Source organism: Dryobates pubescens, chromosome 3 (genome assembly GCF_014839835.1).
Source record: "Dryobates pubescens isolate bDryPub1 chromosome 3, bDryPub1.pri, whole genome shotgun sequence".
Classification (NCBI taxonomy): Eukaryota; Metazoa; Chordata; class Aves; order Piciformes; family Picidae; genus Dryobates; species Dryobates pubescens.
In genome coordinates, this window is record NC_071614.1 from 22,765,552 (window position 1) to 22,789,552 (window position 24,001).

The 24,001-nt window shown below is 54.4% G+C and overlaps 2 protein-coding genes across 2 annotated transcripts in view; both read left to right on the forward strand.

The window, feature by feature from the left end:
• SCARA5 (scavenger receptor class A member 5) overlaps window positions 1-6,604 on the forward strand; it is a 46,267-nt gene extending 39,663 nt beyond the window's left edge. Inside the window, exons 7-8 of the mRNA XM_054178282.1 lie at window positions 2,108-2,288; window positions 6,467-6,604. Coding sequence (XP_054034257.1) covers window positions 2,108-2,288; window positions 6,467-6,603 — 318 coding nt within the window. The 3' untranslated portion in view covers window position 6,604. The remainder of the gene's footprint in view (window positions 1-2,107; window positions 2,289-6,466) is intronic.
• A 2,632-nt stretch (window positions 6,605-9,236) lies between these two features.
• PBK (PDZ binding kinase) lies at window positions 9,237-22,146 on the forward strand. Its single transcript, XM_009908384.2, has 7 exons — window positions 9,237-9,279; window positions 9,787-9,877; window positions 11,018-11,160; window positions 14,376-14,545; window positions 16,857-16,986; window positions 19,781-19,957; window positions 21,875-22,146. The coding sequence occupies exons 1-7, from the start codon at window positions 9,237-9,239 to the stop codon at window positions 22,078-22,080; spliced, it is 960 nt and encodes a 319-aa protein (XP_009906686.1). The 3' UTR covers window positions 22,081-22,146.
• The last annotated feature ends 1,855 nt before the right edge of the window (window positions 22,147-24,001 follow it).

A 24,001-nucleotide genomic window follows, 5' to 3' on the forward strand; every position in this document is an offset into this window, starting at 1 on the left:
CAGTGCTGCTCAGAGTTCCACACAACCAGGCCTGGAATGTTTCCATGGATTGGGCGTCTGCCACTTCTCTGGGCAACCTGTTCCAGGCAGGCAAAGGGACCTCCTAGTTGCTCCAGTGTTGGTGGCCAGGGTCCAAACAAGTGGGTGGAGCCAGAAAGGTGACACCACCTCGGTCTGCAGGGTGAAGAAGTGCTGGACTCTCAGTTTCTGTGTCCAGGACCTTGGGTTTCCCTGGCCACATCCCATTCTCCACTTGCAGACCTGTAGCAGGCAGGTTGGGCTGGCTCCTTAGCAGGTGACACTGGTGTTGGACCCAGCAGAAGCTTGGTTTGGCAGGAGCAGCTCCACTGGCAGCTCCAGACAGCATCTGCAGCTCCAGCACACGTGTTGGACTCGGAAGAGGAGCTTCATCCAGTCCTCAGATGACACCACCCCTGGGATGAGCCAAGGAAGCTGCCTTGGAGAAGCTGCTCCATGGCCAGGAGGAGACATCCCATGGAATCATTGAATGCTTTGGGTTGGAAGGGACTTTTAAAGGTCACCTAGTCCATCTCTAATGGGTTTCATTAACTGGACTGGTTGAAGGAGACAGCTGGCAGCACCCCAAACAAGTCCCTTGGCTGAGATGGCACCCCTCTAGGTGCAGGGCAGGGGACAGGACCAGCGGGATGGTGCAAGGACAGCACGAGATGTTTCCTGGCTCCTCCACAACCCTGATGCTCTGCCCAGATCTAGGAAAACATGCTCAGGGTTTCCAGTTCCCTTCTTGAGCCTGACCCTGGGCAAGTCCTGGAAGTGGGAGATCATCCAGTGCTGAGGCCAAGCAAAGACTGTGCTTTCTGGAGGTCATTGGAAGAGGTGGCCCTGTTCCCACTGGGAGCAAGCCAGGGAAAACCCAGAGCCTGAAACATGAAGGAAAAAAAAAACCCAACTTCTGGGCAGGTCCCAGCCAACCTGCACTGCCAAAGCTCATTACAGCTCTGTGCAGCAGAACCCAAGTGCTGCTCCAACCTCTGAACCCCTGTTAACTCTGCACCTCCCAGCCCCAGGAGCCTGGGCAAGGCTGAGACCCTGCTTTGTCCACCTCATGCTCATCAGCTCGGTTGGCCCAGGTGCCTGAAGAGATTGCAGCCTGTGACATCTCATCAGTGTGTAGCTGAGGCAGGTGTTGGACCGGTGTTAAGATTTTATCCAGCTCTTGGAAGCTTCCTCTGCACCAGTCCCCTCTTGAGGGGAGGTGGAGAACTTTTGGGTCCATCGCTTGAGAATCTGCCATGGTCCATGTGCCAGAAAGATGGCCAGTATCACAGTGTAACTAGGGTTGGAAGAGACCCCAAGGATCATCGAGTCCAACCTGTCTCCACAGACCTCACAACTAGACCCTGGCACCAAGTGCCACATCCAATCTCCTCCTGAACCTCCAGGGACGGTGACTCCACCACCTCCCTGGGCAGCACATTCCAATGACGAACGACTCGCTCAGTGAAGAACTTTCTCCTCACCTCGAGTCTAAACCTCCCCTGGCGCAGCTTGAGACTGTGTCCCCTTGTTCTGGTGCTGCTTGCCTGGGAGAGAGACCAACCCCTTCCTGGCCACAACCACCTTTCAGGTAGTTGTAGAGGGCAATGAGGTCACCCCTGATCCTTCTCTTCCCCAGGCTGCACACAGAGGCTGTGGGGTCTCCTTCTCCAATCGCCTGTGGGATTGTTTAGCCTGGAGAAGAGGAAGCTCAGGGCAGACCTTCTTGCTCTCCACAGCTACCTGAAGGGAGGTTGTAGCCAGGTGGGGATTGGTCTCTTCTCCCAGGAAACCAGCACCAGAACAAGAGGACACGACTAAGCTGTGCCAGGGGAGGTTCAGGCTGGATGTTAGGAAGAAATTCTTCCCAGCAAGAGAGATTGGCCATGGGAATGTGCTGCCCAGGGAGGTGGTGGAGTCAGCATCCCTGGAGGTGTTTAGGAAGAGACTGGCTGGGGTGCTTGGTGCCGTGGTTTAGGTGATCAGATGGTGTTGGGTGACAGGTTGGACTCGATGGTCTCTGAGGTCTTTTCCAGCCTGGTTAATTCAGTCTGTCTCTCCTCTCTTGCCAGCAGCAGCCATCGAGGAGGGGATGGTGCGGCTGGTGAACGGCTCCGGCCCCCACGAGGGCCGGGTGGAGGTGTTCTACGAGCGGCGCTGGGGCACGGTGTGCGACGACGGCTGGGACAAGAAGGACGGCGATGTGGTGTGCCGGACGCTGGGCTTCCGGGGCGCCAAGGAGGTGTACCGCATGGCGCGCTTCGGGCAGGGTAAGGCCCCGCCTGCCGCAAGGGATTGGCCCCCTGCAGTGTGGAGTGGGAGTGGGAGGGGAGTGGAGTGGGAGTGGGAGTGGAATGGAGTGGAAATAGAACGGGGTGGGAATGGAACGGGGTGGGACGGAACGGAGTGGGGACGGAACGGAACAGAGTGGAATGGAATGGAATAGAATGAACGAGGTTGGAAAAGACCTTTGAGATCATCAAGTCCAACCTATCACCGAAGACCTTCTAATCAACTAACCCATGGCACTGAGCACCCCAGCCAGTCTCTTCCTAAACACCTCCAGGCATGGTGACTCCACCACCTCCCTGGGCAGCCCATTCCTATGGCCAAACTCTCTTGCTGGGAAGAGCTTCTTCCTAACATCCAGCCTGAACCTCCCCTGGCACAGCTTGAGACTGTGTCCTCTTGTTCTGGTGCTGGTTGCCTGGGAGAAGAGACCAAGCCCCACCTGGCTACAACCTCCCTTCAGGTAGTTGTAGACAGCAAGAAGGTCTCCCCTGAGCCTCCTCTTCTCCAGGCTATCCTGGGGTTAGGTATGGTTGCCTCACCCTGAGAAGGATATTGAGGGGCTGGAGATTGTCCAAAGAAGAGCAAAGAATCTGGTGGAGGGTCTAAAGAACTAAATCATGTGAGGAACAGCTGAGGGAAGTGGGGTTGTTTAGGCTGGAGAGAAGGAAGCTGAGAGGAGTCCTACTTGCTGTCCACAACATCCTGAAAGGAGGTTGGAGTGAGGTGGAAGCCAATGTCTCCTCCCAAGGAGCAAGTGATAGGATGAGAGGAAATGATCTCAAGTTGCACCAAGGGAGGTTTAGGCTGGACAGGAGGAACAATATCTTCGGGGAAAGGATTGCCAAGGTCTGGAACAGGCTGCCCAGGGTAGTGGTGGAGTTCCCATCCCTGGAGGGCTTTAAAAGCTGTGTCAATGTGGTGCTGAGGGTGGAGCAAGTTGGGTTCAGTCTCTTCTCCCAAAGAAATGAGCAACAGGACAAGAGGAAATGGCCTCAACCAAGTTGCACCTGGAGAGGTTTAGGCTGGAGGTGAGGAGAAAGTTCTTCACAGAGAGAGTTGTTAGCCATTGGAATGTGCTGCCCAGGGAGGTGGTGGAGTCACCATCCCTGGAGGTGTTCAAGAGGGGATTGGATGTGGCACTTGGTGCCATGGTTTAGTAGTCATGAGGTGTTGGGTGACAGGTTGGACTTGATGATCTTTGAGGTCTTTTCCAACCTTATTGATTCTATGATTCTGTGACAAGAGGGAAAACATCTTCACTGGAAGAATGGTTAAGCCCTGGAACAGGCTGCCCAGGCCAGTGGTGGAGTCCTCATCCCTGGAAGGGTTTAAAAGCTGTGTAGCTGTGGTGCTGAGGTGAGGATTAGTGGTGCCCTGGCAGTGCTGGGTTGATGCTCGGACTCGACAGCCTTCAAGGTCTCTTCCAGCCAAAACCATTCTATGGTGACCCTTCCACCTCTCCCCAAACCTCCCCTCAGCCCATACATAAACCAAGGAACAAGAAGAGGCTGGAGGCATGCAGATGTCCCCCAGCAGGCAAACATGGGCCGTGGTGGCCTGAGCAGCTTCAGCCTGGCCAAACACCAGCTCCTCCAGCACAGCCAGTCCTGAGTGTCTGCAAGCATTTTGCCCTTGGCCTGCAGGAGCATCTGCAAGCACATCCCTGGCCCTGGCCCAGCAGCAGCTTCTTCCCTTGCCCCAGCTCCCTCGGCTCGCACGCCCTGCCCCATGCTGACTCAGCACCGGAGACCCGGCCCCGGGACTTGTTGTTTTTGACCCAGCACTTCGGGGGTTTCAGCCAGCCAGGACTTTTGAGATCTATTTTCTCTTCAGAATAACAAAAGGGAAGGAAAAAAAGGAAAAAAAAAGGGGGGCGGGGGGGAAGCAAGCAGCAGCCTTGGAAAACAGAGGGGAAACGTCAGGAACACTTTGGTGGGTGGAGGGGTGGCCTTTGGCCCCAAACTGTTGGGTTGAGGTGTTCCTGCCCAGACCACGGAGGCTTTTTAACTCCTTTGCCTCCTCCCCAGCTGCTTGAGGAGACAGTGGAACCCCAAAGCAGGTAGCCACCATTGCCACCACCTAGCCCCGAGCGTGCTGGTTGACCACACGTGCTGTGGGAGCGCAGCTGGAACACTGCACAGGTTGATATCCCTCACACCAACCCTGTGAGAGCTCAGAGATTGATTTGCCACCACAGCCCTGGCTACTCACCCTGGGGTTTCTTCCCCATCTCCAGCTTAGATCTGGTGTCACTGGTGCAGTCACTCAGGGTCCTGGCACATGCATCATCCAGTGCCTTCCATGGGGCATAGGCTTGATGTGGGTTGCTCCAGCTAGGAAGAGCTGCTGCTCCTCCTCCCATAAACCCCTTGGCACCTTACACAACCCCCCACTCAGCAGCTTATGAACACCCAGCAGAGGCAGATGCACAGCCCCAAATGCCCTTGGAACATCCATGGTGGGGCAGGAAGATTCCATCCATGCCCCATAGAGCATGTGCCTCACCGTGGCCACAACTCACTGTGTGCTGCTGGCTGCCACAGCTTGTCCTGGGGGGTGTTTTCTGCACAACAGGGAAGGTTTGGTAGCCCCCAAAATCTGGGACTACCCCAGTGCCAGGAGCCAGATGGGCTGTTCTGCATCCATCACCTGGGCAGGCCGAGATGGGGGTCTCTGTTTGGGGGGGGGGGGGGGAGAATAGAGAGGCTCATTGAATGGTTTGGGTTGGAAGGGACCTTCGAAGGTCATCTGGTTCAGCTCCCTGCAGTGAGCAGAGACATCTTCATCTAGATCAGGTTGCCTGGCACACAGCTTTGACAATTAGGGGTTCCAGAAATGGGAGAAAGCTGCAATGCAAAGTGTAAAATCATAGAACCACAGCATGGTGGGAGCTGGAAGGGACTTCTGGAGATCATGTAGTCCAACCTCTCTGCTAAAGCAGGTTGCTCAGGATCACGTCCTGGCAGGTTTGGAACCTCTCCAGGGAAGGAGACTCCAAAACCTCTCTGAGCAGCTTCTTCCAATGCTCTGGCACCCTCACAGGAAAGGAGTTTCTCATCTTCAGGTGGAACCTTCTGGGTTCCAGTCTGTGGCTGATGCTGCTTGTCCTGTTGCTGAGCACCACTGAAAAGAGTCTGGCCCCATCCTCTTGCCCCCCACCCCCCTGCAGCTATTGATCAGCACCGAGAAGATTCCCTCTCAGTCCTGAGCTAAACAGCCCCAGGTCTCTCAGCCTTTTCTTCTCTGAGAGATGCTCCTGGCCCCTCAGCATTGTTGTAGCCTCTGCTGGACTTTCTCCATCAGTTCCTTGTCTCTCTTGAACTGGGGAGCCTAGGACTGGAACCAGGACTCCTCACTAGTGCAGAGTAGAGGAGGAGGAGAACCTCCAACAACCTGCTGGCCGTGCTCTTCTTGATGCACTCCAGGAGATCTTTGGTGTTCTCAGCCACTTTGTTGGCTCATGGGGAACTTGTTGTCCACCAGCACACCCAGGTCCTCCTCTGCAGAGCTGCTTTCTAGCAAGTCAGCTCCTAACCTGTCCTGGTGCAGGGGGTTATTCCTCCCCAGGGGCAGGACCCTATACTTGCCCTTGTTCAACTTCATGAGGTTCCCCCCTGCCCAGCTCTCACTGAATGGCAGCACAGCCTGGTGGGATGGCAGCCACTTCTCCCAGCTTGGTACTATCAACAAACTGGCTGAGGGTCCACTCTGGCCCTTCATGCAGGTCATTGATGGAAGTGTTGAAGAAGACTGCAGCCAGTCCTGACCCCCTGGGCAGCCCTGTGAGCCACAGGCCTTCAGCTAGACTCTGGAGTCTGTATTTATTCCGGTGTATGGAATCTCCTGGCAAAGTCAGGGCACCCAAATGCAGCTGTAAATGGGGTTGATTCTTCTGCCCTTCAAGTCACAGAATCATAGAATCAATAAGGTTGGAAGAGACCTCAAAGACCATCAAGTCCAGCTTATCACCCAAGACCTCATGACTACTACTAAACCATGGCACCAAGTTGTCCAGGGACATCCTTCCTCCTCCATGAAGCTTCCAAGCAGCAAAAAAACTTTTCTTTGCAGTCCTTTTGGAAGCCCTTGAAGGAGATCTAAGGAGGTGCTGGTGGTGATCATGATGGTGCCACTCCTCACAACTCTGTTTTTGCAGGCACAGGGAGGATCTGGATGGACGACGTCTCCTGCAGCGGGACGGAGGAGAGCCTCACGCACTGCAGCTTCTCTGGCTGGGGCAAGACCAACTGTGGGCACGCTGAGGATGCCGGGGTGAAGTGCCTGACACCGTGAGGCAGGGGGTTGGACCCCCCAGTCTGGCTGGGAGAAGTGCAGAGGGGGCTCCAGCCCACCCCATGGATCTCACTTGTGCTTCCTGAAATGGGTTTATTATTAGAGGAATAAATGCTTTTTTATTACTCTCTCCAGTCGTGAGGCAGCTGTGCTTGGTGGGGGTGGGGCAAAGGGAGATGGGGATCCAGGGTGGGGCGCTGAGGAGGATGCAGAGTGGGGGTCTAGCTTTGTGCTGCATGCTGGATTGGGGCACAGCACACCCTGGGGTGCCTGAGCATCCCCCCCAAGCTTCTCCACCCTTCTCCCAGGAGACACCATCCACATGGAGACTCCCCCAGAGATCCCTGCAAGGGCTTTGGAAGCCTCATGAAGACCCCCTCCAAATGGTTGGGAATGCTGCTGAATCCCAGAAACATCCCTCCTGCCATGGCCTGGGTGTGCAACAGAGAGCCTCCCAGAGAGGTTGGCAATGCCATGGAGATCCCACAGAGACCTCCTTAAGGGCTTGGGGTCCATGCTGCACTGCAGAGACCCCCTCCACACTGACCTCCCCAAGGGCTTGGGAACCTCAAGGAGCCCCCCTCAAACACCCTGGTTCCCTCTCCTATACCCTCCAAGGCCTTGGAGACTCCTCATAGATGACCCCAAGGCTTTGGGGACCCCACAGATATGTCATCCCCAGGGATGAGGACCCAACAGACACCTCCCCCCCAAGATCAACCAGCACCAGAACAAGAGGACACAGTCTCAACCTGTGCCAGGGGAGGTTTAGGCTGGGTGTTAGGATGAAGTTCTTCCCAGAAAGAGAGATTGGCCATTGGAATGTGCTGCCCAGGGAGGTGGTGGAGTCCCCATCAGTGGAGGTGTTTAGGAAGAGACTGGCTGGGGCGCTTGGTGCCATGGTTTAGTTGATGAGATGGTGTTGGGTGATAGGCTGGACTCAATGATCTCTAAGGTCTCTTCCAACCTGGTTAATTCTGTTGTATTCTATCTAGCTCTTAAATGGTTAAATGAACATGGGGACCCCACTAAGACCCTTCCCTATGGGTTGGCGGCCCCAGAAACCCCATCAATGGCTTGAGAACCCCACGCAGCCTCCCCTAAACCCCCTGGTGCCCCCCCCCATACCCTCCAAGGTCTTGGGGACCCCTCACAGATACCCCACAGAGACCCTCCCCCATGGGTTGAGGACTCCACAGAGACCCCGACAGGGCTGTGGGGATCTCACAGAGATTCCTCCCAAAAGAGCCTGGGGACCCTTGCGCCCCCTCCGAAGCTCCCCGCAAGCCTCGAGGATCCAGCCCAGGCCCCGCCCTGTGCCACGGGCCCCGCCCCTCTGCTCCTCCCTCCGCCTTCTGCCGCGCTTTGTCCGCCCGCGGCCGCCGTAGCGGAGGGGAAGGCGGAGTTCCCGCGCTCGGGATTCAAACAGCGGCGGCAGGTAACGGGCAGGGGATGGGGATGGGGATAGGGATGGGGATGGGGATGGGGATGGGGATGGGGATGGGGATGGGGATCGGGATCGCGATCGCGATCGCCGCAGCCCCCCGGGGTCTGAGCGTTGTACAGGGCCCCTCATGCCGGGGGGAGGTGGGGGCGAGGCATCCTCGGCGTCCTCTGGCTTGGCCCCCTCGCACCCCTTCAGTGGGACCCGGGAGCTCTCAGCTCCCTCTTGAGCCCCCTCCTCAACCCCTGAAATGGGACCTCGGAGTCATCTTCTGCACCCACCCCACTCCCCAAACTGGGACCTCCCGCACCCCAGAGATCGGACCTCGGAGTCATCTGCTGCCATCTGGGACCCTCACTCCTAGAGATGGCAGCCCTGACCCACCGCAGCCCGGGACACCCCCTGAGCCTCGAAGATCTAGCAGATCTAGCAGACCTCCAGCAGATCTAGCAGTCCCCAGCAGATCTAGCAGCCCCCAGCAGATCTAGCAGCCTCCAGCAGATCTAGCAGCCCCCAGCAGATCTAGCAGTCCCCAGCAGATCTAGCAGCCCCCAGCAGATCTAGCAGCCCCCAGCAGATCTGGCAGACCTCCAGCAGATCTAGCAGCCCCCAGCAGATCTAGCAGCCCCCAGCAGATCTAGCAGCCCCCAGCAGATCTGGCAGACCTCCAGCAGATCTAGCAGTCTCCAGCAGATCTAGCAGACCTCCAGCAGTCTCAGCAGATCTAGCAGACCTCTATCAGTCTTCCCTGCACCTCGGCAAGCCTGGGACACTCCCCCGTTCCCCCCAGATATGGGACTCCCAAGTCCTCCCCACAATCTGGGACTTTCACCCAGCCCAGCCATGGTGCCCTTTGATGGGGTAGACCCTTCCCTGTCCTGCTGGGAGCATTTTCCCCTCGCCTCAGCTCCATCTCGTGATGCCGATTCCCTTAAGCCAGCAGTCCCAGCTCTTGCGTTGTTCCAGAGCCACCCCTAGACCCCTTTTGTGCTTCATTACCTGATCGGGGTGGGGGTTGCCGGGTTGGGGGGAGGGGGGCGGGCAGGAAGGGACACACACAGTGGTGACAAACCGTTGGGCTGGGGCTTGAGCCCTCCGCGGCTCGTCCTCTTGTGCGGCTCCCTCCGGCATCTTTGGGGGTGGGGGGGGTCATCAAGTCTCTCCTGCAGTTTCAGGACAGCTTGCAGCGATGGAAGCCATCAGGACTCCAAAGAACGTGGCCCGCAGGCCAGGTGAGTCATGTTCAGGTATGAGCCCCAAATCTTTCCAGAGGGGCTGGCAGAGATCTGAGCACTTTGCTGTAGGGAGGTGATGGGGGATAAAACTGCTTCTGGGGGAGAGGAATTCTTCCCCATGAGGGTGGTGAGACACTGGCACAGGTTGCCCAGGGAGCTGCTGCCACTACTTGATGTAGTGTGAGGTGTCCCTGCCCATGGCAGGGGGGTTGGAACTGGCTGATCCTTGAGGTCCCTTCCAACCCTAACAATTCTGTGATTCTAAAACAATTTTGCAGTTTAGGTTGGATGTCAGGAAGAAGTTCTTCACTGCAAGAGAGACTGCCCATTGGGATGGGCTGCCCAGGGAGGCGGTGGAGTTGCCACCCCTGGAAGCGTTTAAAAGGAGACTGGCTGAGGAACTTAGTGCCATGGTCTAATTGATCAGTTAGGGTTGGGTGATTGGCTGGACTCGATGAGCTTGGAGGTCTCTTCTAACCTGGTTGATTCTGTGACTCTTTTCAGATGGGAGCCCAGTTTCAGTCACCATCCCTGCCTCTCCCTTCATGAAGAAGCTTGGATACGGCACCGGAGTCAACGTCTACTTGATGAAGAGGTGAGTGTGAGAGCACAGGTGTGCTGTGCTGCTGGGGAAGGGGGCTTGGCATCGGCTTTCCCTCTGGAATAACAAAGGGATTGGGAAATGGTCGAGCTTTGAGCAAGAAACTGCTGCTGTTACTGACCTGCCCCCTTCAGATGGGGCTGAGGAAGGACTGTGGGGTTTCCAGCTGTCCTGTGTGCTGGGAAGGAGCCTGTGGTTTTGGGATAACCCCAACAGCCTTTCTCTGACCTGGAATTCAAGCATCTGGGGTCCATTTGGGGTCCATTTGTGGCTCTCTTTGGGCTGCTGGGCAAGGTTCTTCTCTCTCCATGCTGAGCCTCCTCCACCTGAAAAGGAGAATCAATACAAATCTCTTCTAAAATCCCTGAAAATAGAATAGAATAGAATTAACCAAGTTGGAAGAGACCTTTGAGATCATCGAGTCCAACCTATCACCCAACACCATCTCATCAACTAAACCATGGCACCAAGCACCCCAGCCAGTCTCTTCCTAAACACCTCCAGTGATGGGGACTCCACCACCTCCCTGGGCAGCACATTCCAATGGCCAATCTCTCTTGCTGTGAAGAACTTCATCCTAACACCCAGCCTAAACCTCCCCTGGCACAGGTTGAGACTGTGTCCTCTTGTTCTGGTGCTGGTTGCCTGGGAGAAGAGACCAACCCCCCCCTGGCTACAACCTCCCTTCAGGTAGTTGTAGACAGCAATAAGGTCTCCCCTGAGCCTCCTCTTCTCCAGGCTAAGCAACCCCAGCTCCCTCAGCCTCTCCTCACAGGGCTGTGCTCAAGGCCCCTCCCCAGCTTTGTTGCCCTTCTCTGGACACCTTTCAGCAAGTCAACATCTTTCCTAAACTGAGGGGCCCAGAACTGGCCACAGGACTCAAGGTGTGGCCTAACCAGTGCTGAGCACAGGGGCCGAATGACCTCCCTGCTCCTGCTGCCACACTGTTCCTGCTCCAGGCCAGGAGCTGTAAGGATTGGCATATGCTGAAGCTGGGGGCATTTATTTCATTCTTCTTTATTTCCCAAAACTGAGGCAGGAGCTCTTGAGAAGAGCTCCTCAGTGACCTGTGTGAGCTTGAACTGTGGTGCTGCCTTCAGATGGTGTTGAGAGGTTGTGGCTTCTCCCATGCAGGTCTCCCAGAGGTTTGTCTCGCTCCCCATGGGCTGTGAAGAAGGTCAACGCCAAGTGCAACAGCCGCCAGCAGCGCATCTACCAGGAGAGGCTGAACGAGGAAGCCAAGATCTTAAAAAAACTCCAGCACCCCAACATTGTGGGTGAGTGTCCAGCACAGGCTGTGCCACTTACAAGGGCACATGGAGCTTTGGGGCTGACTCTGGAGTCCCAGCTTGTGTCCGTGTGGGACCGCACTGGTTAGGCCACACCGTGAGTCCTGTGGCCAGTTCTGGGCCCCTCAGTTGAAGAAGGACTTTGAGACTCTTGAAGGATGTCCAGAGAAGGGCAATGAGGCTGGGGAGAGGCCTCAAGCACAGCCCTGTGAGGAGAGGCTGAGGGAGTTGGGGTTGCTTAGCCTGGAGGAGAGGAGGCTCAGGGGTAACCTTATTGCGTTCTGCAACTACCTGAAGGGAGGTTGTGGCCAGGAGGGGGTTGGTCTCTTCTCCCAGGCAACCAGCACCAGAACAAGAGGACACAGTCTCAAGCTGTGCCAGAGGAGGTTTAGGCTGCAGGTGAGGAGAAAGTTCTTCCCAGAGAGAGTTGTTGGCCATTGGAATGTGCTGCCCAGGGAGGTGGTGGAGTCACCATCCCTGGAGGTGTTGAAGAGGGGATTGGATGTGGCACTTGGTGCCATGGTTTAGTCATGAGGTGTTGGGTGACAGGTTGGACTTGGTGATCTTTGAGGTCTTTTCCAACCTTGGTGATTCTGTGATTCTGTGACAAGGCAGCTGCAGGGTTCCTTTGCAGTGCCTGCGTCCACCGTTCCCAACAGAGACCTTGACCTGGCATGGGGCAGTGGCAAGGAGGGTTCAAGGTATCTCCTTGGCTTGGTACTTTCATGGTGGGATGCCCTGGATCTCTCAGGGCAAATCTGCAGACCCACCAGGGAACCTCATTCCCATGGGAGAGGCTGCTGGAGTGAGGCTGTGAGGTTGCCTCTGGTGTGCAGCTGCACAGGACAGGGTCAAGGTGAGCCCTGAGAGCTTCATAAGCAGATCACAGAATGGAATGTAATAGAATGGAATGGAATAGAATAGAATAGAATGGAATAGAATGGACCAGACCAGGTTGGAAAAGACCTTAGAGACCTTTAAGATCAAGTCCAACTGTTAACCCAACACAGCCAGCTGAGCACTAAATCATGTGCCTCAGCACCACATCTCCATGGGCCCTGGGCAGCCTGCTCAGGCCTTGGCAATGTTCTCAGGGAAGAAATTGTTCCTCATTTCCAACCTAAATCTTCCCTGGTGCAACTTGAGGCTATTTCCCCTTGTCCTATCACTTGCTCCATGGGAATACAGACCAAGCCCCACCTGGCTCTAACCTCCTTTCAGGAAGTTGTAAAGATTGAGATGGCCTCCCCTGAGTCTCCATTTCTCCAGGCTAAACAACCCCAGGTCCTTCAGCTGCTCGTCACAAGACTCTAGACCCTTCACCAGCTTTGCTGCCCTTTGGACATGCTCCATCCCCTTAATGTCCTTGGAGGGAGTGAGGTGCCAGGATTTGAGGTGCAGCCTCACCAGTGCTGAGTACAGGGAGACAATCCCTGCCCTAGTCCTGCTGGCCACACTATTGCTGATCCAAGCCAAGATGCTGTTGGTGCAGGCAGTGGCTCCCAGATTGCAGGGATCCCACCTTGCTACCATGCTGGAGAGCTGGACATGAGTGACTGCCTCTGAGCCCATGCAGCAGCATGGGGATGGGGTTTACCCAGAAGCTTGGCTTGTGGCCGAAGCCCCTTGGTGCCCTGTCGCCTGTTGAGGTCCTTTCAGGCACTGAGAGGTGGTTATCTGGGTGAGTTACCCAACACCAGTGCTTATGGTGGGACTCACAAGCCAGTTTACATTGGAACTAGTAGGATGGGCCATAACTTAACTGATGTTTGGGGTGGTTTCTGCTTGCAGAGTAAGGCTCCACATCCCACCGAGATGACACGCCTCAGAGTGACAACTGAGGCTTTGTCACATTCTTGGCTCTCAGTGGTGGGAATAGTTCAAGGAGCTGCTTAAATCTGTTTAACTTCTGCTCTTATCTTGTGTATAAATCTCTGCTGCCAGTCAGAACAGCAGCTTTGTCTGCCTTGATGCCTTCTGTTTGTGCTTTAAACCCACCTCGGCGTGCTCACTTGTGCCGAGGGCGAGGCACTTTGTTACCCCGGCAATGTTCTGCCTTGCTGCTGGCAGGAAGGGAAGAGCAGAGATCTGTACCTCTCACTGTGTTTGTGTACTCATTCATGGGAGAAGACTCTTTGCCACATTGTTATGCAAGAGTGTGTAATTTCTGACACCACCTGAGGAATGTTGTTTATAGGCAGGAGTGAAACAGGGAGGAAAAGAGGTTCCATGCCAGACCGTTACTCTTAACCTTAGGAAACAGACCCTGTGAGGAAAGGCCTTGGCTAGGCCTTGGCTTTCACTGACAGCCCTGCACACTCTATCTCACTCCTGCAGCTCCTCCTCTTTGCAGCTGGGGATTTGTCATAGAATCACAGAACTGTTTTGGTTGGAAGAGACCTTTAAGGTCATCAGGTCCAACCGTTGAACCCAGCGCTGCCAGATCACCATTAAACCATGTCTCTCAGCACCACACCTTCCAGGGATGGAGACTCCACCACTGCCCTGGGCAGCCTGTTCCAGGGCTTGACAACCCTTTCAGGGGAAGAAATTGTTCCTCATGTCCAACCTAAACCTGTCCTGGCACAACTTGAGGTCCTGAAGATCCTGTGCTCCTCTTCTGCTGGGTCTCTGTCCTGCATGGATCAGGGTAAACCTCCCAGTCCCTGGCACAGGGCACAAAGCTGACCTGAGAAGTACCAAGTGGGGCAACGGGCACAGACTGGAACTCAGAAGGTTCTGCCTCAACTTGAGGAACAATTGCTTTCCTGTGAGGGTGCTGGAGCACTGGAAGAGGCTGCCCAGAGAGGTTGTGGAGTCTCCTACTCTGCAGAGATTCCAAACCTGCCTGGATGCAATCCTGTGCAACCTGTTCTGGGTGATCCTGCTTTAGCAAAGGAGGTGGCCTAGATGATCTCCAAGGGTCCCTTCCAACCCAACCATGCTGGGGGTCTGTGGGTGTCTCTGGGCTCTCCTAGAGGAGGGAGCTCCTTGACTTTGCCAAGATTTGTGGCTTGTGTTTTCTGTGGACATTCTCCCCGGGGCTTTAGTTCATGAGCCAGTTCTCTCCCTGGATATGAATTTGTCTGGGTTTGGTTTGAGCCACAGGCCAAGCAGCAGGCCAGCAGTTTCAAATGCCCTGGGGATCCATCAGAAAATGCTGGTGGTACTTCAGCTCTCCCAACCCAATCTCTGTCTGGCAGGTTACCGTGCCTTTACCAAGGCCAGCGACGGAAGCATGTGTCTGGCCATGGAGTATGGAGGAGAAAAGTCTCTCAATGACTTGATTGAAAAAAGACTTGAAGACAAGCTGGGCCCTTTCCCTGCTGCCCTCATCTTCAAAGTTGCCTTGAACATGGCAAGGGGCTTGAAGGTAGGTTTAATGTGAGCTCTACCTGTTGGGTGTGGAATCGCAGGTTTAGCTTGCACGTTGGGGAACAATTTCTCCATGGAAAGGGCTGCCAGGGGCTGGAGCAGGCTGCCCAGGGCAGTGGTGGAGTCACCATCCCTGTGGGGCTTTGGAAGCTGTGTAGATGTGGTGCTGAGGGACATAGTTTAGTAGTGAACTGGCAGTGCTGGGTTAAGGGCTGGGGTCAGAGCAGCTGGAGAGAGGCCAGGCAGAAAGGGAGCTGGGGGTACTGGTTAATAGTAGGCTGAACATGAGAATAGAATAGAATTAACCAGGTTGGAAGAGACCTTCGAGATCATCATGTCCAACCTATCATCCAACACTACCCAATCAACTAAACCATGGCACCAAGCATCCTGTCAAGCCTCGCCCTGAACACCCCCAGTGACGGCGACCCCACCACCTCCTCAGGCAGCCCATTCCAGTGGGCAATCACTCTCTCTGTGTAAAACTTCCTCCTAACCTCCAGCCTAAACCTCCCCTGACGCAGCCTGAGACTGTGTCCTCTTGTTCTGGTACTGGTTGCCTGGGAGAAGAGACCAACCTCCGCCTCACTACAACCCCCCTTCAGGTCAGCCAGCAGTGTGCCCAGGTGGCCAAGAAGGCCAAGGGCACCCTGGCCTGTATCAAGAACAGTGTGGCCAGCAGGAGTAGGGAGGTCATTGTGCCCTGTGCTCAGCACTGGTTAGGCCACACCTTGAGTCCTGTGTCCAGCTCTGGGCCCCTCAGTTTAGGAAAGATGTTGAGTTGCTGGAAGGTGTCCAGAGAAGGGCAACAAAGCTGGGGAGGGGTTTGGAGCACAGCCCTGTGAGGAGAGGCTGAGGGAGCTGGGGTTGCGTAGCCTGGAGAAGAGGAGGCTCAGGGGAGACCTTCTTCTCCCAGGCAACCAGCACCAGAACACGAGGACACAGTCTCAAGCTGTGCCAGGGGAGGTTTAGGCTGGAGGTTAGGAGAAAGTTCTTCACAGCAAGAGTGATTTGCCATTGGAATGTGCTGCCCAGGGAGGTGGTGGAGTCACCATCCCTGGAGGTGTTCAGGAAGAGACTGGCTGGGGTGCTTGGTGCCATGGCTTAGTTGATTATATGGTGTTGGGTGATACGTTGGACTCGATCTCAAAGGTCTCTTCCAACCTGGCCTATCCCTATTCCTATTCCTATTCTATTCTATTCTATTCTATTCTATTCTATTCTATTCTTACTCTATTCTATTCTAATGGTTGGACTCTGGCCTCAAAGGCAACCAGAGCAGGAAGCCTCTCATGTTAACGCCCTGAACTTCCAGCCCCATGACACTGTGCTCCAGCCAGCACTTTCATTTTGAATCTTTTAAACCCATCACTCCTTGTCCTGTCACAACAGGCCCTGCTAAAAAAAACAACTCTTTCCCCAGCTTTCTGATAGACCCTTTCAAGTACAGAAAGGCCACAAGAAAGTCTCCCCAGAGCATTCTCTTCTCCAGGCTGAGGAACCTAAATACTTTCAGCCTGGTGGTGAAAATAGCTCCTTGCTGCCTGTGGCTACCAGCCAGTTGTGCTCATGCACTTTGCCTCAGCAGCTGCTCCTCCGAGTTTGTATTTCAGGGGGGCAGGGAGAAAAAGGGGGAAATGGTGTCAGTGGTGCCTTGAACCACAGCACAGCTTCTGGGCCTCATCCGGTCAGGGTAAAGCTGCGCCAGCTTCACAGCTCTGAGCTCCTGAATAAAGTCGACAGCCTTGGGGACCAGCAGAACAAGAGGACACAGTCTCACGCTGTGCCAGGGGAGGTTTAGGCTGGAGGTTAGGAAGAAGTTCTTCCCAGAAAGAGAGATTGGCCATTGGAATGTGCTGCCCAGGGAGGTGGTGGAGTCACCATCACTGGAGGTGTTTAGGAAGAGACTGGCTGGGGTGCTTGGTGCCATGGTTTAGTTGATCAGATGGTGTTGGGTGATGAGTTGGACTTGATGGGCTCAAAAGGCCTTTTCCAACCTGGTTAATTCTATTCTATTCTAATGCCTGCCTTGAGTACCTACACTCCTGCACTTTTAGCAACAATAAGAAAAGCAGAGAAGCTTCTCACAGCCTTTCAATAACAGGCAACCAATAAATCCCTCAGACTAGGCTGGGTGTGACAACCTGCCCTGTGTTTTGTGCCTCTTGCAGGTGGTGAGCCATTCTCAAGTGCTTAAGCCTTAAGTATGTTAAACGTTACCAAGCTGTTCCTTTGTTGTCCAAATCCTGCTCCTTCCTCTCCTCTGCCTGACCGAAAGCAGCCGGTAACCTCTCCTCTCTGCTTCGTAGTATCTCCACAATGAGAAGCATGTGCTCCACGGAGATATCAAGTCCCCCAACGTGGTCGTTAAAGGTGATTTTGAAGCCATCAAGATCTGTGATGTGGGAGTGTCCCTGCCCCTGGACGAGAACATGACCGGTAGGTAGGGTGGCCTGGGGGAGGGGAACTGGATCCTTTGCGGCTGCTGAAGTTTGTTTCTGTAAGCAGAGCCAACACACTTAACCCCCTCCACGCCCTCCGAGGAAAGGACTGGTTTGTGGTTTGCACCCTTAAGAGGCCTTCCAAAAGGTCCTAGCTTTAATTCTCCGGAGCTGTGACATCTCTCTTGTGCTGTTTGCTCCTGGAGGCAGGAGTACACAGGATGCTGGATCAAGCCCTGCCGAGGAAATGCTCTTGCCAGGGAGTTAAGTAAATGAGCCTCTCTCGTAGGGCCGGGAGGAAGCCCGAGCCAGCTCTTGAGCGTTGTAAAGGCCTCTGGAATGAGAAGCAGATGTCTCCTGGCGTCGTGGCTTGGCTGCAAGCAGCAGGAGTGCAGGGGGTTCATGACAGTGCCTTCCTCTGCCGATTCAGGCGGCGCTGGGGCCTGCCTCAGCCTCCTGCTTTCTGCTCCACTGCGGTTTCACTATTCCCTGGGAGCAGCAGTGAGAGCCTGGAGGCAGTGCCTCAGCCTAATCGCAGGCTGGGTCAGGTTGGAAGGGACCCTCAAAGGTCATCTTGTCCAACCCCCCTGCAGTCAGCAGGGACACCCTCAATGAGGTCAGGCTGCCCAGGGCCAGTGAGTCTGAGCTTGAATGTCTCCAGGGACAGGGCCTCAACCACATCCCTGGGCAGCCTCTTCCAGTGTTTCACCACTCTCATTGTAAAGAACTTCCTCCTGATGTCCAACCTAAATGTCCCCTGCTCCAGTTTCAAACCATTGCCTCTCATCCTATTGCTCCAAGCCCTTCTAAACAGTCCTTCCCCAGCCTTTCTGTGGGTGCCCTTCAGATACTGAAATGCAGCTATAAGGTCTCCCCAGAGCCTTCTCTTCTCTAGGCTGAACAACTCCAACTCTCAGCCTGTCTTCATAAGAGAGGTGCTCCAGATCTCTGATCATCTTTGTGGCCCTGCTCCAGCAGGTCTATGCCCCTCTAAAAGTATCACTTTCTGAGCTGATTTAACAGGAATGAGTCCTCTCCACCTAGCCTTGATTGAGCTTTTGCTTCCACACTGGTGGTGTGAGGCTGCTGAGTCACTGTCCATGTGGCAGCCAAGGATTAAAGCTCAACAGCCTGGGAAGTGTTGAGGGATTTTGGTGTTTGCTTCCCATTGCAGGATGGGCTTTGAAGAAAAGTTTCACAAACAGCAACAAGCAGGACCTGTTTAACTGACATGATCTCCTTCTATGACAAGGTGACCCACTCAGGGGTTGAGGGAAAGGCTCCAGATATGTCTGCCTGGACTTCAGTAAAGCCTTTGAGACTGTGCCCCTCAGCATCCTCCTGGAGAAACTGGCTGCTCATGGCTTGGATGGGTGGATGCTTTGCTGGCTTAAAAACTGGCTGGATGGCTGAGCCCAAAGAATGGTGAATGGAGTTAAATCCAGTTGGCAGCTGGTCACAAGTGGTGTTCCCCAGAGCTCAGTACTGGGGCCTGTTCTCCTGCATATCTTTATCAATGATCTGGACAAGGAGACTGGGGGCACCCTCAGTAAGTTTGCAGATGTCACCAGGTTGGGTGGGAGTGTTGAGCTGCTGGCAGGTTGGGAGGCTCTACAGAGAGATCTGACCAGGCTGGATGGTTAAGTGCTGGGCAACTCCCTCCAAGGAGAACATTGAAGTGCTGGAGCATGTCCAGAGAACTGATGAAGGGTCTAGAGCACAAGTCTTGTGAGGAGAGGCTGAGGGATCTGGGGCTGTTCAGGCTCAGGGGAGGCCTTCTTGCTCTCTACAAATCTCTGAAAGGAGGTTGAAGGAAAGTGGGAATCAGTCTCTTTTCTCAAGGAACAAGTGATAGGACAAGGAAACAGCCTCAAGATGTGGCAGGGGAGGTTTAGGTTGGACAAAAGGAGCAATTTCTTCCCCAAAAGGGTTGTCAAGCCCTAGAACAGGCTGCCCTGGGCAGTGATGGAGCCCTCATCCCTGGAGGAATTGAAAAGCTGTGGAGATGTGGTGCTGAGGGACATGGCATAGTGGTGACCTGGCAGTGCTGGGTTAACAGTGGGACTCAATCATCTTGGATGATAATGGACCTATGATTTGCTGACAGATAAGGAATTTGTAAGGGAGGATGTGGCTCCCTCCTCTTGGGAGCAGTGCCTGTGGAAGGGATGGAGTCAGAGCTGCTGCTTCCTTCCTCAGGCTGAGAGCTGATCCCTTCTGTTCTCCCAAGGCTAAAATTCATTAAGTTCCAAGAGGCAGTAAACTGAAGTGGTGAGAATAGAATCATAGACTCAATAAGGTTGGAAAAGACCTCAAAGATCATCAAGCCCAACCTGTCACCCAACACCTCATGACCACTAAACCATGGCACCAAGTGCCAGGTCCAATCCCCTCTTGAACACCCTCCAGGGATGGTGACTCCACCACCTCCCTGGGCAGCACATTCCAATGGCTAACAACTCTCTCTGGGAAGAACTTTCTCCTCATCTCCAGCCTAAACTTCCCCTGGTGCAGCTTGAGACTGTGTCCTCTAAGTTTGGGCTGGAGTAAAGAAAACAGGAAGGCTGTGTGGTGGAGGCTGACAGAGCCTTTTTGAGGACGAAGGTTGGATTTGCTTCATCCCCATGCCCTTGGTCTGGGGAAGTTGCCCTCTGAGTGCTGTCACCTCAGCAGCGCCTAAGCAGGAGGAGGGAAGACCTTGGGTAAAACATAGGTAATTTCTCACTTCTTCATTGTGTCCTGGTGACTCCCAAGTCCCAGCAGACACCCTGAGCCACACTGTTTGCTTGCAGTGAGCGACCCAGAGATGTGCTACATTGGCACGGAGGCCTGGAAGCCCCCGGAGGCTCTGCAGGAGGCCGGCGTGATCACGGACAAGGCTGACATCTTCGCGTTTGGGCTGACCCTCTGGGAGATGATGACCCTCTCTGTGCCCCACCTCCACCTCAGCAACTGCCCCGAGGATGAAGGTTTGTCTCTAGCTCTTGCTGCTGAGCATTGCTGCTCCTAGAAACGCTTTCCTCTCCTGGTACTCTTGCTGTGATGCCATTCGCTTGAAATGGTCCAGGAGAAGATTTGAGGCAGCCTCTTGCAGGGCTCCAGCTTGCTCTCAGGAAAGAAGTTTCTCCTCATCTTCAGATGGAACCTCCTGGGTTCCAGTTACTGCCTGCTCCCCCTTGTCCTGTGTCTTCTGGGATAGAAAAGCTAAAGGACCTGTGCTGTGCCTGTGCCAAGGGTGCTGGGGCTGTACCCCAGCAGCCAAACACCTGCAGTTGAGATTTTGGGCATCTCCTGCCCAAATCCAAGGGGAGATTTGTCATAGAATCACACAGTGGTTCAGGTGAGAAAAGACCTTTAAGGTCATCAAGTGAAGCCATTAACCCAGCACTGCCAGGCCACCACTAAACCAGGGTGCCAGGTCCCTCAGCACCACATCTACAAAGCTTTTCAATCCCTCCAGGGATGGGGACTCCACCACTGCCCTGGGCAGCCTGCTCTAGAGCTTGACAACTGTTTGGGGGAATAAACTTTCTCATGTCCAACCTAAGCCTCCCATGGCACAACTTGAGGCCTTTTCCTCTTGTCCTGTTGCTTGTTCCTTGGGAGAACAGACCAACCCCCACCTTGCTCCAACCCCCACTTTGCTCAGAGACTTGCAGAGAGTGAGGTCTCCCCTGAGCCTCCTTCAAGCTGAACAACCTCATTTCCCTCAGCTGCTCCTCACAAGACTTGTGCTCTAGGCCCTTCACCAGCTTCTCTGCCCTTCTTTGGATGTGCTTCAGCACTTCAGTGCCCTTCTTGGAGGGAGGGAGTGGCCCAAAACTGAACCCAGGGTTCAGTTGGCTCACCAGAGCCAGTACAAGGGGACAAGCTGTGCCCTAGTCCTGCTGGCCACACTGTTGCTGATCCAAACCTGGATGCTGTTTGCCTTCTTGCTCACCTCCTTATTGGAGTTACACCAAGGAGGGAACAGAGGGGACGGGCAGATGTGTGCCCTGGGGTGACACAAAGCTGAAAGTCCTGCAGGCTGTGCTGGGAAATCTCTTGCTCCAGCCAGCCTTCAGGTTGGCACAGACCCACAGGCTGTGTTTGTGACTCGGTCTCCAGGCAGCCAGGGGATTTATCCACTCTGCTGCTCTCAGCATCTCCTGCCTGCAGAGTATTTTCCCAGCCAGCCCTGCAGGCTGTCCTTCAGCAGGGGTAGATACAGCTTCATAGTGATATGATCATCAGTATCTAAAGGGCAAGAGGATGGCAGCAGAGTCTTTTCTGTGGTGCTAGTGACAGGACAAGGGACAACAGACACAGACTGGAACCCAGAGGTTCCATATGAATGTAAGAAGCTGCTTTCCTGTGAGGGGGTTGGAGCACTGGACCAGGCTACACAGAGATGTTGTGGAGAGATTCCAAGCCTGCCTGGAATGTGATGCTGGGAAACCTGCTGTGGGTGACCCTGCTTTAGCAGGGGGTGGTGGTGGTGGTGTTTGGAGTAGATCTCCAGAGGTCCCTTCCAACCCCCACCGTGCTGGGATTCAAATTAAGTGATTTAAGTCAAAGTCATGATGTAGCCTAGGCAGCAGTAGTTAGTGCTAAGAAAAGAATAATGAATCTGACAGGAAGGTCACTTCCCTGCAGGCCTTGGTGGATGAAATGCTGCCCAGAAAGTCTGGTAGCTGCCCCAGCCCTGGAACTATTCCAGGGCTAGGGCTCTGAGCAACCTGAGTAGTTGAAGATGTCCCTGCTGACTGCAGGGTGGGTTGGACTAGGTGGCCTTTAAAGGGAGGGGTGGGAAAGCAGCATTCTGTGATGGGTGAGGGGCAGCCAGGGAGCAAAGCCACGAGTGGCTTCCAACATCCTTCCAACACCTGCACCACCTTCTTGTCCAGATGAATCCTTTGATGAAGACTCCTTTGATGAGGAAGCATACTATGCAGCCCTGGGAACCCGCCCAGCTCTCAACATGGAGGAACTGGACCAGTCCTACCAGCAGATGATTGACCTCTTCTCTGTCTGCACCACCGAGGACCCCAGGAAGCGCCCCTCGGCCGCATGCATCGTGGAAGCCCTGGAAGCAAGCTTGTCCCAGAAGTAAAAGTATCTGAGCTCCCTGGTGTGGGAGTTTGGAGATTGAACTTTGAGGAGTAAAGCTACTCCTCCACTGTTTATCCTTTTAGTAGGTGAAATCTGTTCTGTCTAATTAAATCCAGAGCCTTAGAGATGTTATCACAGACCCACACTGTATCACAGTATAACTAAGGTTGGAAGAGACTCCAAGGATCATCAAGTCCAACCTGTCCCAACAGACCTCACAACTAGACCATGGCACCAAGTGCCACATCCAGTCCCCTCTTGAACACCTCCAGGGACGGTGACTCCACCACCTCCCTGGGCAGCACATTCCAATGACGAACGACTCGCTCAGTGAAGAACTTTCTCCTCACATTGAGTCTAAACCTCCCCTGGCACAGCTTGAGACTGTGTCCCCTTGTTCTGGTGCTGGTTGCCTGGGAGAAGAGACCAACCCCTTCCTGTCTACAACCACCTTTCAGGTAGTTGTACTACCTTTCAGGTAGTTGTAGAGGGCAATGAGGTCACTCCTGAGCCTTCTCTTCTCCAGGCTAAACAATCCCAGCTCCCTCAGCCTCTCCTCATAGGGCTTGTGCTCAAGGCCTCTCCCCAGCCTTGTTGCCCTTCTCTGGACACACTCAAGTATCCAAATGTCCTTCTTAAACTGAGGGGCCCAGAACTGGACACAGGACTCAAGGTGTAGCCTAACCAATGCAGAGTACAGTGGCACAATGACCTCCCTGCTCCTGCTGGCCACACCATTCCCAATACAGGCCAGGATGCCATTGGCCCTCTTGGCCACCTGGGCACTCTGCTGGCTCATGTTTAGGCAGGTGTCAATCAGTACCCCCAGGTCCCTCTCTGGCAGCTCTCCAGCCACTCTGACCCCAGCCTGTAGCTCTGCATGGGGTTGCCGTGGCCAAAGTGCAGCACCTGGCACTTGGACTTGTTAAATGCCATGCCATTGGACTCTGCCCATCTGTCCAGTCGGTCGAGGTCCCTCTGCAGAGCCTTTCTACCCTCTAACTGACTAACATCTGTTCCCAACTTGGTGTCATCTGCAAACTTGCTGATGACTGACTCAACCCCCTCATCCATATCATCAATGAAGATGTTAAAGAGGATGGGGCCCAGCACTGATCCCTGGGGGATGCCACTGGTGCCTGGCCGCCAGCCGGATGTGGCACCATTCACCACCACTCTCTGGGCTCGGCCCTCCAGCCAGTTCCTAACCCAGCACAGAGTGTTGCAGTCCAAACCACGAGCTGACAGCTTAGCCAGCAGTTTACTGTGGGGGACGGTGTCAAAGGCCTTGCTGAAGTCCAGGTAGACTACATCCACAGGCCTCCCCATGTCCACCAGACGGGTCACCTGATCATAGAAGGAGATCAGGTTGGAGAGGCAGGACCTGCCCTTCCTAAATCCATGTTGGCTGGACCTACACTGCATGACCTACGCAGCACCAGGGCTGACAGCAAACAGGAGACACCTTTCTTCAAGTGGGAAGAGGGTCTTCACTCCAGGGCTGCTTGACAGGGCTTTAAACTAGGTGTGAAGAGGGATAATAGCATCAGTCTTCTATGTGACAAGGTGTGGGGTGACACAGCGGGGTTGGTGGGAGGGGCTAGTAAGGGCCTTCTGCCTGCTGCCTTAAAGCACGATGGGGACACAGCAGCACACCCAACGTCTCACAGAGCTGAGGCAAGGGCTCCTGAGGTAGTAGCAGCCAGCAGGGAAACATCTGCAGGAAATGAAGGGATGCTTCTCTCAAGAGGGGACATAGCCTAGCTGAAGTGCCTCTACACTTCTTAGTCCACTACACCTTCTAAGCCCATTAAATCTCTCTATAAGCTACATGCTCTGTGCAACTTTTGCTCCTAGTTGTTGTGGTTTTGTGTAAAATTAACAGGAGGTTTGTGACCAAGATAATAAAGATACATAATTCT